This window comes from Poecile atricapillus, chromosome Z, assembly GCF_030490865.1.
Source record: "Poecile atricapillus isolate bPoeAtr1 chromosome Z, bPoeAtr1.hap1, whole genome shotgun sequence".
Taxonomy (NCBI): domain Eukaryota; kingdom Metazoa; phylum Chordata; class Aves; order Passeriformes; family Paridae; genus Poecile; species Poecile atricapillus.
The window spans coordinates 106,605,503-106,622,264 of record NC_081289.1 but is presented as its reverse complement, the minus strand read 5'-3'; the positions used below and the strand labels follow the sequence as shown (position 1 = coordinate 106,622,264).

Here is a 16,762-nt window from a genome sequence, read left to right as displayed (position 1 = left end):
TGAAATCTATATGCATTTTAAAATGCTATGACAAGAGTAAAGATTTTAAATGAGCACCCTACTGAAAAGGAGTTTCAAGGAAGACATTTACAGCTACTAACACTGCAGTTGTATGGCTGTCATAGCAAGAATAATTACTGCTTATTTAACATTCCTCATCTGGGTATTTCCCAGGGATCCTGAGAGACTGCAAGAGAGACAAATGTCTCTTACACTCATCAAAGTGATAAAAAGGCACCATTCCTCTTTTAATGGAAAAACACAGATTTTTTAAAATCATAATACACTGCTAAAGGACAGGCTATCACAGACCAGGCAATTCCCAAAAGTTGCTCCCTTTGCTGAGCCAGGTGCTTGGACTGGCTCTAGAAAGAGACATTATTTTTGTAGACCATAGGAAGCAAAGGACCTTACACCTCTTTGCTTAATAATATTTTCTTTATTTTACTAAAATATAAATGTGTTAAATTACTGTCATCTAGTGAACAACACAATAAATGGAAGGCATTAGGGAGACATGGAAAAAGACTGAGGTGGCATACGGACAAAGGGAGTGACCTGATCCCTACATGACACAATGAACCTGTGTTATTCCCTCTGCATTTGTCCCAGAAATATCTGGACTCCATATGTGACTCTTGTGTCCTGTATCTTCCTCTGCTGTCTTCTTTACTATCCATTTGAAATGCCAGTGTTAATACACTTTAACCAGAATGCTCATTGCAGTTCTGGAGTGCTCCTGTTAGTTTGAAGAAAATGACACTCTTTTAACAGATAGAAGAGTTTCATAGGCAAAATAAACCAGAATATATTCATTTTGAATATCTAAACATATCATAAATTGCAGAAGTGAAAATAATTTTTAAAATAGTAAGTTTGCCAGGTAGCTCATTTTTCTTTTTCTCACACTGATGAAATCCACACTGAGGTTCAAGTAGTACCATCATAACAGAGCACCTATACCCAAACACCTATCAAGAAGGTTTTCTGCAGTTTGATTCATCTTGACCTAGACTTTGTTTCTTAGTTAATATCTTCTCTATAAATTTATACTTTTGTTCAAAGGTAAATTACATCTTTCTAAGTAGTGCAACTTCTTCAAAAGAAGGCATGCTAGATGATAAAGTTAGACTTAAGGGAGGTTGACTTGAGTTACAGGAAGTTAATTTTAGTGTTTTTCTTTTATTAGCATTAATTGAAGAAAAATCTTTCTGTTCTGTTTGCTTCCCATATGCTGTTTCCATGTTAGAAGGTCATTCACGAGGTAGAAGTCATAATCAGGTTCACTTAATTGAAAGGCAGAGCATGTAATTCCTGCAAGGAGATCAACTGATATCTTGTCCCTCAGAGATAAGAGTCCACAACAGAATGAAGATAACATCACAGTCATTGAGGGAAAGAGTAACTGTACCTGAAAAACACATGATGATCAAACCTGTAAAATATGTCTGCAAGAAACCTTAGAAGGTCTTGATGTTTTTATCAACTCTATCTTTTTAAGTATTGAAGTGACATAAAAGCAGGGGGAAATGATTATAGAATTTCAATTCCTTTACCGTATTTATTTCAAAGGCCATGGGTCAAGTAAAAATACAACAGTAATAACCCTGGTCAAATTTATTTGAAAAGTACAAGTGCAACCAAAGCCTGAGAAGCTTTGGAGACTTGTTATTTTAAGTACTAAGTGTAAGTTTCTGATCCAACAAACATTTATACATCACCTGATTTTGAGAGTCTTCCATCAAGTTCAACAAGCCTAAATAAATTGCAAATTTTAAGCATTGCTCAGTATTTAAAGATATTTTTTTTATCTCTACTGCAGTTCTATTCAGTGGGTCCTACTTTTTGTTTACACAGAGAAGCTTCCCTAAAAGTTTTGTTAATTTCTATAATGGAGAATAAAGAATTCATATATTGGAGACATGAGTGAAATGTGTGTATAAGGTGTACTCTATTATGAGGAGAATCACATTCTTGCAGGGCAGGTATAAAAGTCTCATGATGAATTTACCATTAGCCAGCAGTTTTTGTGAACTAGGTAAAGGAAACACTTGGGCAGTTAGTGTTCATATTGTCAAAGCTGTTTCCTGAATGTATTTGAAAAATTACCTTTTGCCAACCATATAACCCTGATTAAATTACAGTATTAGCATAGATAATTCTGGCATAGATAAAGTATGGTGATGGTTAGAGTCTTTAATTGTGCATCAAATTTTATAGGCTGGGGTAAAAACTGCCAAAGTGAATTGTTTTCCTAGGAAGAGGTCTCTGGCATTTGCCACTTATTTTTTTCTGCTAAATGTGAAAGGAAGTGTGTAGATATGATAAAAAGCTTTGGCTTTGTTAGAAATATTCCTCAAAGAACAACAACAAAAAGTATTTAACTTACAATTTTGGTAAGTAACATTTTTTGTAAAGGCATATAATATTCCTGTAATAATTTTAATGTGTCTCTGTGATTGTTCAGTGGGATGTACCAAATGAAAGGGATATTTAACATGTCTGTTTTTATCACTGTGTCTGCCTAATGGTCCACCACACGTGCATATCATGTGGAAGACATGGGCACCAAATAGACAGACTTGGAGTAGGTACAGGACTATATTTTAGGCAAAATTGGAGCTTGGGTTCAGAGGTTCAATAGGCTCACGGTCAGCCTGAAATCCCCTTTTCTGCTCTTATAAGATTTCACATCAGCATGGTAGGCAAAAGGCATGAGAGGACTGGTTTTGTCACTAATACTGAAAATTTCACTTGCTAGCTGTTCTGCTTGTGACTGTTTGCTGCTTGTCTCCAAAATTTCAGAAGTATTTTCTTCAGGATATTTTGCTTGCATTTTTGCTCTGTTCAGAAGAAGAGACACATGTAGGTTCCACATGTTCTCCAAACTTGAGGAGGAGTTCCTGCTCTGAGAACTCACCCAACTTTTTCACCTAATCATCATGACAGAAATTATTTGCTATGCTGGGTATGGCTTTGGTTCTGTAGTAATGTGATATGATTGTAAGGAAAGCAATAATAGCTTTTCGTAAGACTGCTGCCTCTTCCTAATTTGTAACAGGAATATAATCCTCTATTACTGCAGGGTAATGCAGAAAAGCCTCTGTTGCATTTTAGAGGGCCTTTTGATGGAGATGTGTTCTCCTTCCTTTTTTCCTGACAGAAATGCAGTGTGATATCAAATTGAGTCCGTCCTTCAAACCATTAAAAATTAACTGGATGAACTACATGACATGCAGTGCTGTATGGTACTTTTTTTAAACCTGGAGGAAATAACTGACCTTTCCCAAAATGAAAGCTTTTCTCATAGTCATCACAAGGCTTTAAGAAGGTTCAAATCCTCATCAGAGGTGACTAATGCCACTTGCAGCAAGAAGTGGGTCCCTTTTTCAATCGGAAAAATGGCAGCTCTTAGGAAAGTGTAAGGCTCGAGCACTACTTCTAGTAGTGTTTCTTTCATGTTAAATTCCAGGTGGTCTCAGTAATAAGGAATTGCCAGTATTCATACTGTATTGTATACAACAGGCCAGTTCCCACACCTATTTATAAGTTTTATCCATCAGCTGATCTATTTCCAGGCACATGAAAAAGTAGGAATTTTTCTTTCTATTCTTCTGATCTCCAACATGTGAGCTGTAATTTAAATTTGATGATGTACATGCAATACAGTTACTGAATTTTCCTACCTCTTTTTATATTATGGAACAAAAATGCTATTTTCCAGGGGAAATTCATGTAGTTGATTATTCTTCTTAGGAATCCAAGTGTGTATTTTTCATGCTTTATTGGTGCTTTGCGTAATTTTAAATAGATCTGAGTATACAGAGTTCTGTGAAGTCTACATCATATTTTCTAATGATTAATGGATAGGTATCAGGGCAAATTCTCATATGGACTGTGATCATCATCAACCAAACCCAGACCTCAGGACAGAATATGCAGACCTACAAAGATTGCTTGGAAGCCAACGTGGTTTTTGGCTGGTATTGAGTTGGCTTGGAGGCTCTTTTTGGATTCTCCTTCTCTGCTGTTTGCAGCAGGAAAAAAGGACCAGGCAGGATCCATCCTTTACCAGTTTGTGGGTATGGTTTTAATTCCTCAGGGCTGAGAACTATATCTGGCATTAGGTGTCTCTGAGTATAGGAAATCAGAATGTAACCAAAGAGGAAAGGGATTAGAAGGATGGAAAAAAGGGAAGGGACAGAACCACAGCTCTAAAACAGTTCCTACTGTGTGCAATTCAACCCATGCCTATTGTGTTTAGCTGCCTTTTCCCATGCTCTTGCTTTTGATCTACAACACACGCAACGGTGGTAACTACTAAAACCTAGGGAACATTTGCAAGCTATCAAAGGAGGTGGAGTCACTCAGGCAACTGGAAAGGGAAACTCTGCTATTTCTCAGGATATTTATAGAAGGGTACCCCCACTGCCATTTGTGCTTCAGGGAGGTCCTTCCCTTGATTACTGATAGTGTGTACTTTAGCCATGTGTGGTGTAGCAGATTGGGCTCAGCGCTGTGAGCCACAGTTCCCCTTTCCCAGAGAGTCCTTTGAACTTTGCAGCCCTATGCAATAAACTTATGTGTGGTGTTAGGCTGGCCCACCCAGAAGCAAGATATTTCTTGGAAGCTGTCTTGCACTTCCCTATGGCAAGCTACTGTGAAAATGCTATGGTATGAGCTCTGTGTCAACACTGCTCCTCCCTCCCGTCCTTGCTCCAGCCTGCCCACTGGAGGCAGACCAGGACTATCCCAGCTGGAGCAGCACCTTTTGCTCAGCACTGTCTCTGATTTGAGACCTTTCATTGCTGTCCCACTCCATGTGGACTGGTGGAAAAGGAGGGTGTTCACTGACAACGTCACATATGCCCAAAGCTATTGTTTCAGCTTTTGTTTTTAATTGCGGCATTCTCAATAGCTGGCTTCTTTTCCTCTCTTTTGATTATGAAACAGGGCTATGTTCCATGTGTTTTGTTATTGATGGTGCTGTTCCAATCTCTAGCCCATTCTCAAAACAACAGTTGGAGAATGCTTTTCAGGTCCCTCTCCCCAGTAACAGCTGGTGCATTTTCAAAGACTTTGGTTTAAGATGAGAGAAGGGAAGGGAGTACCAGAGGGGCTAAGCAAGCCTGACAGCTCTCTTATCCAAACACACTGTCATTCCCATGATTGATGGAGTCCTTGGCCAAACTCGGGAAGGCTTTCAAACACACTGTTCTGGGGTGGTGTGAGTTTCAGAGGGTCATTCTGGCAGGTGTGACTGAACACAAATTAAATGCTAGCTCCCCAAATAAATACTAACTCTGGGAAGATAACAAGTAAAATTGTCACAACTCACTACCTTTGAGTGAAGCAAATTGTCTCAGAACATAGAGGTGTTCTTGAAAAATACTGAAAATCTTACAGTTGATTAGGCACTGAGCATTCAGTTTAAAAAGTTGATTCTCCAGCTGACAAATGTATGTCTCAACAAAAATTGTGAAAGTATGTTTTCAGTCTGTGGCTTCAAAAAATGACAAAACCAATTAAAAATAGAGAAACAAACAAACAAACAAACAAACAACAACAAAAACCAAGCAAATTAAAAAAACCCCAACAATAACAACAAAAATCAACCCACCAAACAGAAAAAATCCCCAAGCCCAAAAATGCACCACCACTCTCCTCAAACCTCCAAACCCTCACCATATATTCAAAGTAAAATTTTAGTCTGGTATCCAGAAAAGTGTCCTGGTTACTCAAAACATCTTCAAAGACCAGCTTATCAGCATGAAGAGGCTTGTGATAAAACTGCCTTTTCACTGAGAAGCAAAAAACCCTAAATTCAAATGCCTTTAAAGAATCCCAGTCTGGAGAGAAGAAGTTTTATATCCTTATATGTATTGCTTGAGATATGATAGGTTGATATATATGTATGTGATATACATATGTTTATATATATATATATATATATATATATTATATATATATGTATTTTTTGTATTGTTGGTACAAAAAAAGTATTTAATACATTGCAAAGCTAAATACAAATGTGACTCAATTTGACAATTTCAAATGCACTGTTTAAACAGGAAGGTCAAATAAATATACACATCTATTAAATGGAACCCTCAGTTTTAATAACCACAGACTAGGGAAACATTTTTCTAGTGTTTTCTTCTACTGTGAGTTGTGACTAAGAGTGTCAGTCTATAAATGCCTTGCCCTGGCAATGTTTCAATGTCAAACAAAAGGACTTTGGCTTCCAGAAAGTGAATCACCACCTTTCTTTCTTTTATAAATAATACTTTGCACATAGAACACCTTCCACAAAAATTCCAGGAGAGGGAAATGTCTTCCTATGCCTTTGGGAGACTGGGATGTGTGAAGTGACAATGAGAGAATGTGTTAGGTTCCCAGTGATGTAAAAGCGGGAGAAGATGTAAGGAATCAATTCCAACTCATCCCTCTGCCAATGTGCTGCTGTAACTATCAATATTATAATAATACTTAGTAATTACAGTAAGTCATTGGAGTGTTACCTACCCATCACATGGATCTACTTTTTCAGTGTTTTCCCAGGGCTCTCCAGAGAACCAGAGATACACATTTTTCTTTGGATTGGTATACACAGGTTAAAAGATGACACCCTCAAAACTGAGTAATATTCATGTGTCTATACAATTGATGAGGCTCTTGGTTTTGCCAGCATGCAAATGGGTAGGAATCAAAGACTCTATTCCATCACTGTATGAGCTTTGTGGCTGCTTCTGGATGAAATGAGCCTGAAATTTGTCTTCAAACTGGAAAATGCTGGAATTAATTTTGCTTTTACAATTGCACTAACTATGGTCAGTGCTTCATTCCCTGTCACTGAAGGACATGAGAAGCTTTCTGCCATGAATGCATCAGATTTGTCATGTACAAAATGGCAAGACCTCCTCTTGGCAGGTCTCTATAATCAAGTCCATTTCTTGCTGTCACTGATGCTGCTGTGTTGTTTTCTCTCTTTACCAACTGCCTCAGATCTCTGCCCCTTTAAAAGTCCCAACTAACTTGTCTCTGGGGCCCAAACTCCTGCACATGTCTAAGACTGCATTTTAGCACTTTGTATCCTACTCAGATTGGGTCAGTGTGCACTCAAATTTGCATGTGCTTTCCAGTGTGCCCTGGCATATGAATCACCCTTTAAATGAGAAATTTTGTTTACCATTACACCACTTAAATACTATAAAAGCAACTAGACATTTCATTTACAACTGGGTTCTGAATACTGGCCTTGAGGATTTCACTCTGGTTTTAATTTCCTGGATACTTTTGTTGTAAACATATTGTCAGTGATTGAAAGCTTACACAGGGTGGGAAGGGGAAAGAGAGCAGAGGAGTCACCACATTACATAGCTCGTGAAAGGCTGGAACAGAATGGCTGCTGTAGAACAATGCACATTTAGAAAGACTCAGAGCCTGTGCTGGCAACTTTAGGCAGCTTCAAAGTAATGTGGATGTAATATGTCCCCAGCATGAGACTGCATAACTCTGCCAGAGTACTGCAATGAGAAGCACTGCCAAAGAGTAAGTGCAGAGAAGTTCCCAGTATCTCACAGAATACAGAAGCTATGGAAAGCCATTGTAGAAGATGCTTTGTTGTTGCAAGCACAGGTGGGGTAGGGGTTCCCCATCTGTGTCAACAGTCTCTGTCTGTTCTCTGTCTCTGCAGTTCTTTTTCAGATAAGGGAGGTAAATCAGCCCTCTGCAGGTAATACTAGGCTATTGACTTGTTGGCTATTGGCTGTAAAAAGACTGAAGTGACTAGCTCCTAGTTATCTACATTATAAGCCTTACCTGACTGTAGTTAGACAGACACAATCACACCCAAAACAGCTCAGTGCTTCAAGAATATCTTCCAGTATTGCTTCACATACCCCTTAACCTTCCTGAGTCTTCATGGAGAGAACCTTTGGTGCCAGCATGGTAAAGAGTAGTTATATTGCTTGCTTGATTGGTTGATTGATTGAGACCTTTGAGTTGGCCTTTCCATAGGTCTTTATGAACAGACATTCCAGTGTCAGAAATTGAACAAGAAAAGTATTTTATATAACACACACGCACACATATACATCTACAGATGTGTAGAGAAAAAGTCAGAATTTTGTTCTGAGTTTGGAAAAAGGGAAGTAAATGTGTGGGCACTTGGTTAATAAGGGTTTGTTTAACCCTTACTAGTCCTTCTTGCTGTCATTACCTGGGGTAGGTGGCACAATGTTAGCACTACATGCACCCAGTGTGAGTCAAGGGTCACAAAAACCAAGAAGAGCAGACCCACAGTGTGTGCAATACATGCAAAATTAATAAAACTGAAGAGCTGTTTCACTTTACATACATGACTACTAATTTCCTGACAAACTACTTCCTTATGTGAAACATAATGCTTTCTGACACTGAATATTGTTTGGTCATGAGTTACCATTCTAGAGTTCATCATGCTGTATTTTAAGTGCTTGTTAATTTAACTTAAAGCTCTATCTAACAAAATAACTGAATCAAAACAAAATAAGAAAAATCACTCCCTGTCCCTAAAATCCCCAAACAGGAATATGCAAATTCAATTGATTAGTTATAAAAAAAATCAAGTGATAGCAGCACTATGGATATTCTTTTCTTAGGTGTTGACAATTTGACTGCCAGATTGGAGTGCTCTGAAAGTTGTTTCCAAATATTAGGTTTGATCTGCTGCAGAAAACGAAACTAAACTTACATGTGTTTCTAGTAGTGTAATACTACAGTGATTGCTTAAATCAGGGAAACATGGTACCTAAACTTGTTATGCACTCCAAAGCTAAGGAGAAGTCTACAGAAGATGATAGGGGTGAAGCCTCCATTAATTTCCTTCCACACTCCATTTAATTTTCTTCATCAGAGTAGACCCTCAATATACTAGAAGTAGGGGGGTTATTTTTCATAAAGTGGGGTATTATTTTAGACATTCACCACAGTTCATGAGGAAAGGGAATAAAACAAACAACAGTTTCTGAGGAGGAAATCCTACAGAGAATTGACCTTAGAAATAATGAAGTTCGGTGGAGAAACATTTGCCAATGTTCCCATAGTAGATCAAAATATCTGAGCCTCAAGGAGAGGTGTGAGAGCAAAGGGGACACAGAGGAAGGAAAACACTTAAGCAGGAGAAACAAGGCTGCTTGGGAGGTTGTTATTTTTAAATGGCCTCAATACTATGCTTTAAAGAACAATTTGATCTTTGATCAGAGAGTGAGAAATTACAGTGAGAATACTTTCTTCTTGCTCTTCTTTCTCATGTGCATTTACCTCTGTGGAAACACCTGCCTTCTGCTTTATTTAGAAATTAATGTCTGCCCTGAGAAGCATGTAACAATGAATTTGTTCTTAAGCCTAGGCAGAGACTTTAATAGATGTTAATAACTTTTATGGCTTTAGTGAAAACTCTTACTGTTTAGATCCCATACAAATAAATGTGTTTCCATCACCTGTCATAATACACTATATTGTTGTAGGTTAAGATAAAAGTCCATTAGAGTGATTGGCTGACTCACTGCAAGGATTCAAAGGCTGTTTATCTCCATTAATTAAGGACCTGTAATTATACCGGTTTGACCTCGAGGACAGCAATTACTCCACAAAAGCTCTCTACAGGAAACCAGACATTAGCCTTGGCTAATTAGCTTGACATTCACAAGCTGCCTGTATCAAAATGCAGATGGTTTGGCAACACCAGCATGCAAACATCACCTACAAATGCTGCATGAACTGCCCTCAGAAAAGCAACTGCCTGTCAGTGATGGCTAAGAGTGAAATTGTTTTCTTGGTGGCTTTTTTAATTTACGTGTAGAAAATTCCTTTTTCCCAGAGACAATTTCCCATGGAGAAAAATGGAAGAAGGGGATGGCAGCCTGGGAGACTGACTCAATTTATTATGGGAAAAAGTAGAGGAGTCTGGTTCTGTAAACTTTTCCTGGTCCTCCTGACAGTGATTAGTCTTCTCATGCCTATTGGCACATTCCTTCCTCTTGTCAAACCCTTGTCTATAGGGTTTATATTTAGGATGCAATAGGCTCCCTACATATGGTCCGAATACAGCAACATATAAAGCAAAAAACTGTCATTCAAGTTATGCTAAAGCTTGCATCATTTGTGCACAAACTAAAATGGAGTTTTGGGTTGGATTTACAGTTCCCATTTCCATTGATGTTTAAATAATGATTCAATTAGTCCCATAGAGATGTTTTAACATATGCTCAGTATGTAGCTCAAAATAACTGTGAGTTCACACTTTTTTGAGAAAGGAAAATTTAGAGTTATTTAGTTCCTTATATCCTTCCCAAGTGACGGTCAAATTCTAACCTATATTTAAATTTTTTTCTTCAACGTAATTTTCTACTGTGTGTTTTCAATATTGCAGGTTTGGTGTAACAGTACAATTAAAGAAAAGATTTGGTATTTGTCAGCATGGAAATAAATGGTGGGTCTAGACACTGAAATGCCAAATTTCTTTGTGTTTTCTCTAGAAACTACAGAATGAGGGGTTAATGTGTTATGAAACAGTGTTTCAGCAAACGATCAAGCTGTGAATTTGGGTAGTGGCCCAATAATCCACATCAGACCAGATGCCTTGGCCCTTCTCTGAAGGCATGGCTATGAGAGATTCACTTGCTCCTATCCATATTTTTAAAATAATTTTTACATAATTTTTGCATAATTTTTACAATTAAAATTAATTATGTATTAAATTACATAATTTTACATAATTTTTACAGTTTTGGGGTGTACACCTGGGTTGGCAACAGATCCTGCCAAACAGAGATTACAGCTGCACAAGGGCTTGCACAGAACAGACATTTTCTTACATTGTGTCTGGAAATTATACAATGGCGGGTGGGAAGGAAGATAATAGGTACATATAAATAGTAGAGACACACCTGTTTTTTCTTTTTAATTGTTCATACTAAAAATGTTTTAAGTAATGCCAGAATATTTTATTATCCCAAACACAATTTTACATAAAAAATGTTAAGATGTCATTTTGTTCTTCCTGACACAGACATTTTTTTATGAAGACATCCTTTGGAAATAAAGAAAAGATCCAAAAGGAAGATGAATCTGAAAAACTGAATTGTTGAAGTGCTAGTAAATGAATGTTCATGATTGTTGCCAGTGAACATTTCTAGCTGCTCTGAACACTACAGTATTCAGCTTTCAATCAGCTAAACCTTCTTCTGCTATGCCCTCTGGAATTTTCCATAAACTTAACAGAAGAAAGGACTAGATTACCTTGCAGCTTTTATGAGATGCATATGAAATGGAGAACAAGGAAGAAGAAATCCCCCCCGTGGACTTAAGTATGTTTGTAGTCCTTTCTTGTAACTAGCTTTTTATCCTCTTCAAGATATGAGATGGATAAGGAATGTTGGAATTTATATTAATAAATGTTCTTCTCATGAGTTTATTTGTCATTCATTTCTTTTCCAGTCTCAGCATCAGCAGTGTTTAATTTCTCAGCTGAGTAGTATCTACATTTATCAAGTGATGTTTGATTCCTCTTGAAAGAAAAAAAAGGGAAAATATCATATATACAAAAGACATTTTTATTGCAGTGAAAAATATCAACTAGCCCAGTGGAACAATGTGCTAATCAAAGATTTGTCAGTATGTAGGGAGAATTACACTCAGAATGAATGTTCCTCCTCACCATTTTGAACACCTACTCTTGCCCCAGATTTGCCCCTCTATTGAGGAACCTTTAAAAATGTCATTCAATTGCCCATTATTTTTACAAATATTCACAACATACCTCAAATTTGATGCTTTTGCAGATCCAGAATCTGCAGAAGCATGTTTACATTGCTCCATGTCAAGCTATGGAAATGCAGTCAAGAATCTGGTCCTTTTCTCAGGTCACATGAGTTTTCCACTGCAGTAAATCATTGCTGAACATGGTCCTGATGGTGTTACACTGTCAGCACTATCAGAGCTAGCTGGTGTAAACCTGTCTCAGGTTTGTGTCATGATGTTCAAACCAGTTTTCTGGTATAGCACAGATCAGTCTCAAAAAAAGGGTAACAATTGTAAAATGGTTAAATTTTGACAAAAAACCTGACCTGTCCACAAGCCTAGGAGGGAAAAGGTAGAGTTGTCCCTCAAACACCAAGTGGTGCATTCCTCCTAGAATGAAGCATTTCAGGAAAGTGAAGGTGTAACAGAAGCTATGGAGCCTCAAGGCTACAAAGGACAGTCTTGTATGGATTCCTGATTTTACAGGTAGGACTGCCACCTCTTACCCTTCCTTCACTTGGTTCATGACATATCCAGAATCAGGAGTAACACTGTTGCAAACAGGCAGATGCTAATCTAGTGCATGGCGCTGAAAATACACAGCTCAGAAATTACAAATCACAGGGTGTGCCAGCACTGAGAATGAACATATCACAAAGGTGCCTTTTCCAGTTTCTGCATTTGGTTCCATGCCATGAAATTTCACAGGTCTGAACACTCCTCAAACTGCCTCTAAGGCCTCGGGGACTGTATTACAATGAAGTGAGAAAAAGATGTACATCTACTTTCCCACTCCATGCAGCCATGTCTATTTTCTAGATGCTCCAGCCCATGAAAAGGAGGAGGGAAGTGAAGCTGCTGTTTTGCAGACTCCTTCAGTCTTTATTGTCAACAATCTTTGCTGAAAAGGCTATCAAATACAGTGGTGAGGCATGAGGGGCTTGGGAATGAGAAAGATAAGTTGTATATGTCTATTTTTCCCTCATGAAACATACTGAATCCCAACAAAGAGCCACTGAAACCAAACCAGTGACCCTGGGTGTGCCTCCCAAGTCAGACTTTGGAAAGGTGGCTTGTTATGCATATGGGATGAAAAACTATATCCTGAAAAAAACACAGAAAGTAAATATTTAAAGAAAAAGAAACACAGTGAAACAAATGCCTTGTGTTTATATTTCCATGGACCAGTGCCATGCATCTCTCAGCCTGTTACCCAGCTAATGTTTAGTGCACCAAATGTTTTTTAAACCAGTGGATTACTCTCCTCCATGGTTGTGAGAAACATCCATGTATTTGTTCTGGACTTCCTCTTCCTGCCTTTGTTGTTAATTTACAAGTTTCTCACATCCCTCTGACAATTTCTGTCTGTCTGTTTACATGTTTTAGATTTGTGATGGATTGTATACATTGCTCTTACCACCATCCAGGATCTGTTGCCCATTATCCCCAGGAACATAAAATGTCTCTCAGTCATTTTTTTAGTGGACATTTGAGAACACAGGCCAGGAGTATCTCAGGTGTCTTTTAAGCCCTCAAGTTTCTTGATGCCTACTCAGAGCACCACCTCTCTCCAAGGAGAAAAGACTGTCAGGTCTCAGCCTCTGTTTAAATCTCTGGAAGGGTCTTAATCCAAATTATTTGAATGGTGAAGAATGAAAATCAGAGACTCCTAGTTTGAACTTAGCCTCTCTCACAGCTGAAATATACTTCACTTTGTGACTTTTGGTGGTGAATCATGAGGCCAGAAGCCAGCTAGGGATCTGTATTTTTGCACATCGTGATTTCGCACATCTATCTGTAGCCAGAGAAACACACCTCTCCTCAGGTGAGGATCCCAGCCCTCAAAGACAACCAGCAACCACCCATTTTCCCTCATTTCAGATCTCTGATCAAAGCCTAGAGAGCTTGGTATGAAGCAAAATCATTCTTCTGTGTGGTTTCAACTTTCCTGGGAAAGTTATCAGAAAATAGCAAGTACAGACAGAAATAAGTATTGAGAGGAACAACAAGTTCATCAAACATCCCAAATTTTTGTATCTGGAAACCTGCATGGAAGGAAGCTGGTCAAGAGCAGTCACTTCCATCCCCAAGTGAACACCCTTGCCCACACATTTCTTCTGCAATTTCATGTGAACAGCACTTAGATGGATGTTTGGTCATTTTCACTCACAGACATGCCTGGACATCTTGTGATGGAACAGTGCCCCAGCTATTCCATGGATTGCCAGGAACACATTCCTTAAGCCTGGGAAAAACAACGAAGCTTTTGCTTTAAACCATGGCAGCAAGTTCTTTCAGTTTAAGACCATGGGCAAGAGCTCATTTCGGATGTGAGGACAAGCAGTGAGCTTTGTCTAAATATTCTGAAAATGTATTCATTTACTTGAACAGAAAAGCTCTGGCTCAGCTTACGCAATGTGATAAATGGTTGGTTGTCACATTACCTAGGCTGGAAAAGTCTGCATCTCTTGCTGGGAGCCAAAGCAATGGGAAAAAAATGTCAAAAATTTAATGTTTCAAGTACAAAAACAAAATCAAAACCTTGTCACAGATTGTGGTTGGGAAGAATATTAACTGGTGGTGCTCAGCTACTTGGTGCTTAGCACCAAACTTCCATTAACTTAAATGACATGATTGTTTCCTGTGGGAATTAGACTCTTGAAATTTATTTTTTTAAATTTTTTTGGTTTGTTGGTTGGTTTTGGGTTTTTTGGTTGATTGGTTGGTTTTGGTTTTTTCTGTTTGGTTGGTTATTTTATGCTGCCTACCAGAAATGACTGGGAGTATTTCTGAACTTTAGTAAAAATCAAAATTTGAAAATGATTGACAAGTCTCAGTGATATGTCAGGGCCTAGTTCCCATTGCTTTCCAGAGCAAAGAGCAGTCTACATGTCTCTGTTGATTTTTTTCTGCTCAGTCTGTGCTGTTGCTTTTTATTAGATGGATGAGAACCATGGAGGAAACCATCCTGTTCAGACCACATCAAGTTCAAAGGCCAGTACCATCTGATTTAGGCTTTCCTTTCTTCTGTTCTTCTTTGATCCCACTTTGCATGCCTTTTGTCATTAAACATTATAGCAGCACAGATCCCTTGTTGGAAGAAAGTCTGAATGTAAGGCCAACTCTTACTCTGCACTCCAGAGTGGTGGAAAAAACCTTGGTGATCACTGGATGCAGCAGTTTTAGAGGAGACTCATCATCATAGCATTTAGCAGGACAAGGTTTCCATTCACTGTGACATCATTCTTCTAAATAATCTACTCTTTGTGTCCATCACAGATGGGATACAAGTGGGTACAAATCGTTGAAAGATAGACTTGTACCTGATTTTAAGTAAGCATTTGCAATGGTGTAGTTAGTGGAGCACTGGCATGGAATGCTGGTGGGGTGGTGGCGGATATTCCCAGCACAGAAGGGTTTTAAGAACACATTTGTCTAAGGCCAGTGAGGAAAATCGTAATTTTGTGAGTTATGTGGGTCTTACCAGCCATCTCTTCCTATCAGTGAGCTTTTCAGAAATAAGCCAAGTAGTCTGTGCAGCTATGCAAAGAAGGACCCAGGACCTTTGAGAGAGGATGAACAACCTCTAATCACCGGACAAGAAATTCTGCCAGCCTCATGCCATCTTCCAGCATCTTCAGAGCCCAGGTCCCAGTGCTGCTAGTGCAGACACAGAAGCCAGACTGCTGCAGTTTCTGCAGAGGGTCCAGGAATCTGCCTCCTGCACTGCCCATGTGCATCCACAGCACCACTGCTGGAGTTCTCACTGGGTCCAGACCCAGCAATGTCCCTGTCTTATCAGTCATGCACATATTTTGTGCATTTAAGGAACAAAAATGTGCTGCTTTCAGTCTAGACAGTGTCCACAACTTCCTAACACCCTCCTCTCCTGTTGGGTCTGTACTCCCTCCTAAGAGGAACAGTGTATGGAGACTGCAGATTCCTATCTCAGTCCAAGCACGTGTACACAAATATTTCACAAACACTTCAAAGGAAGTTTGCAGCTGGACTGACTGTTAGACTAACCCTGACTCCAAGTCTATGGCATTAGATCCCCAGGCAAGAAAATTGCTGAGAGGCTGGAAGTAGAGTGTGGTACATGAGAAGGGACTCATTGTGTGCTTCTGCATAGAAATACAGGCTATGTCCTGAGAACACAAGTGTTGCCATCTTCTTTATAAAACAGCCCCAGGAATGTAAAAGTTGTTCAAAAAATACATAGACAATATCTGGTCAAAGTGGTGACCGGAGAAACGGCAGGTGTTTGTTCTCATGGGACCTCTTCATGTCTCAGAGCATCTGAATATTTAAAGGGATCATTTGTATGTGAAGGGGTAAAGGAGGGTCAAGGCCACATTGTTCTTTGCTCTCTTTGTTTGTTAGAACAAAGCAAGGAGTCAAATTTGAATTCACAGAATGGAGGGACAGCCAAACTTTGTGCTTGGGAACCTGTTTGCATTTGTAACTAGTGTAGTGTTAATTAAGCTGAAATGGATTCACAAGTATAATTTCAGGGCTGGTTTATTTTTCTCTAAAACTTTGTTTCAAGGATAGGAGGGAAAGAGGAGAGACAGTTCTTTTGTGTGTGCACGTGACAATTTAAACACAGTTACTTCAGTCTACTCTGCATGCACGGTGCAAATCACAAAAAGGCAATTTGCAGAATGTTAATATAGTTCTCATAGTAACCATACTTTGGCCTTGATTTTTCCCAAGAAATTGTAGAAGGAGAAAAATAAGATCGTTACAATGTCAGTTCAACTTGGAGTTTAGCTAATTTAAAATGTGTGATCCCTATGAACAATAGCTCCAAATTGAAACTGGGATTAAATTACATGTTATCTCATTTGTATTCAGCATCACCACTACAGCTTTCAATTGCAGTTTCTTGTATAAACTGCCTGTGTGAACAAAGCATGTAACAGTCTCTGTATTTCTGAGTCAATCTGTATCAAGTCAGTTCAGTGATACACACACA

General features: G+C 38.7%; 1 protein-coding gene across 2 annotated transcripts in view; it reads left to right on the top strand.

The window, feature by feature from the left end:
• The window catches only part of ERCC6L2 (ERCC excision repair 6 like 2), a 106,176-nt gene extending 94,786 nt beyond the window's left edge, over window positions 1-11,390 (top strand). Inside the window, exon 18 of one of the 2 annotated variants that reach the window (XM_058826655.1) lies at window positions 11,054-11,390. In XM_058826655.1, coding sequence (XP_058682638.1) covers window positions 11,054-11,086 — 33 coding nt within the window. In that variant the 3' untranslated portion in view covers window positions 11,087-11,390. Of the gene's footprint in view, window positions 1-6,550; window positions 6,668-11,053 lie in introns of those variants that run through there. The other variant, XM_058826654.1, reaches the window with a different exon arrangement.
• Window positions 11,391-16,762: the final 5,372 nt, after the last annotated feature.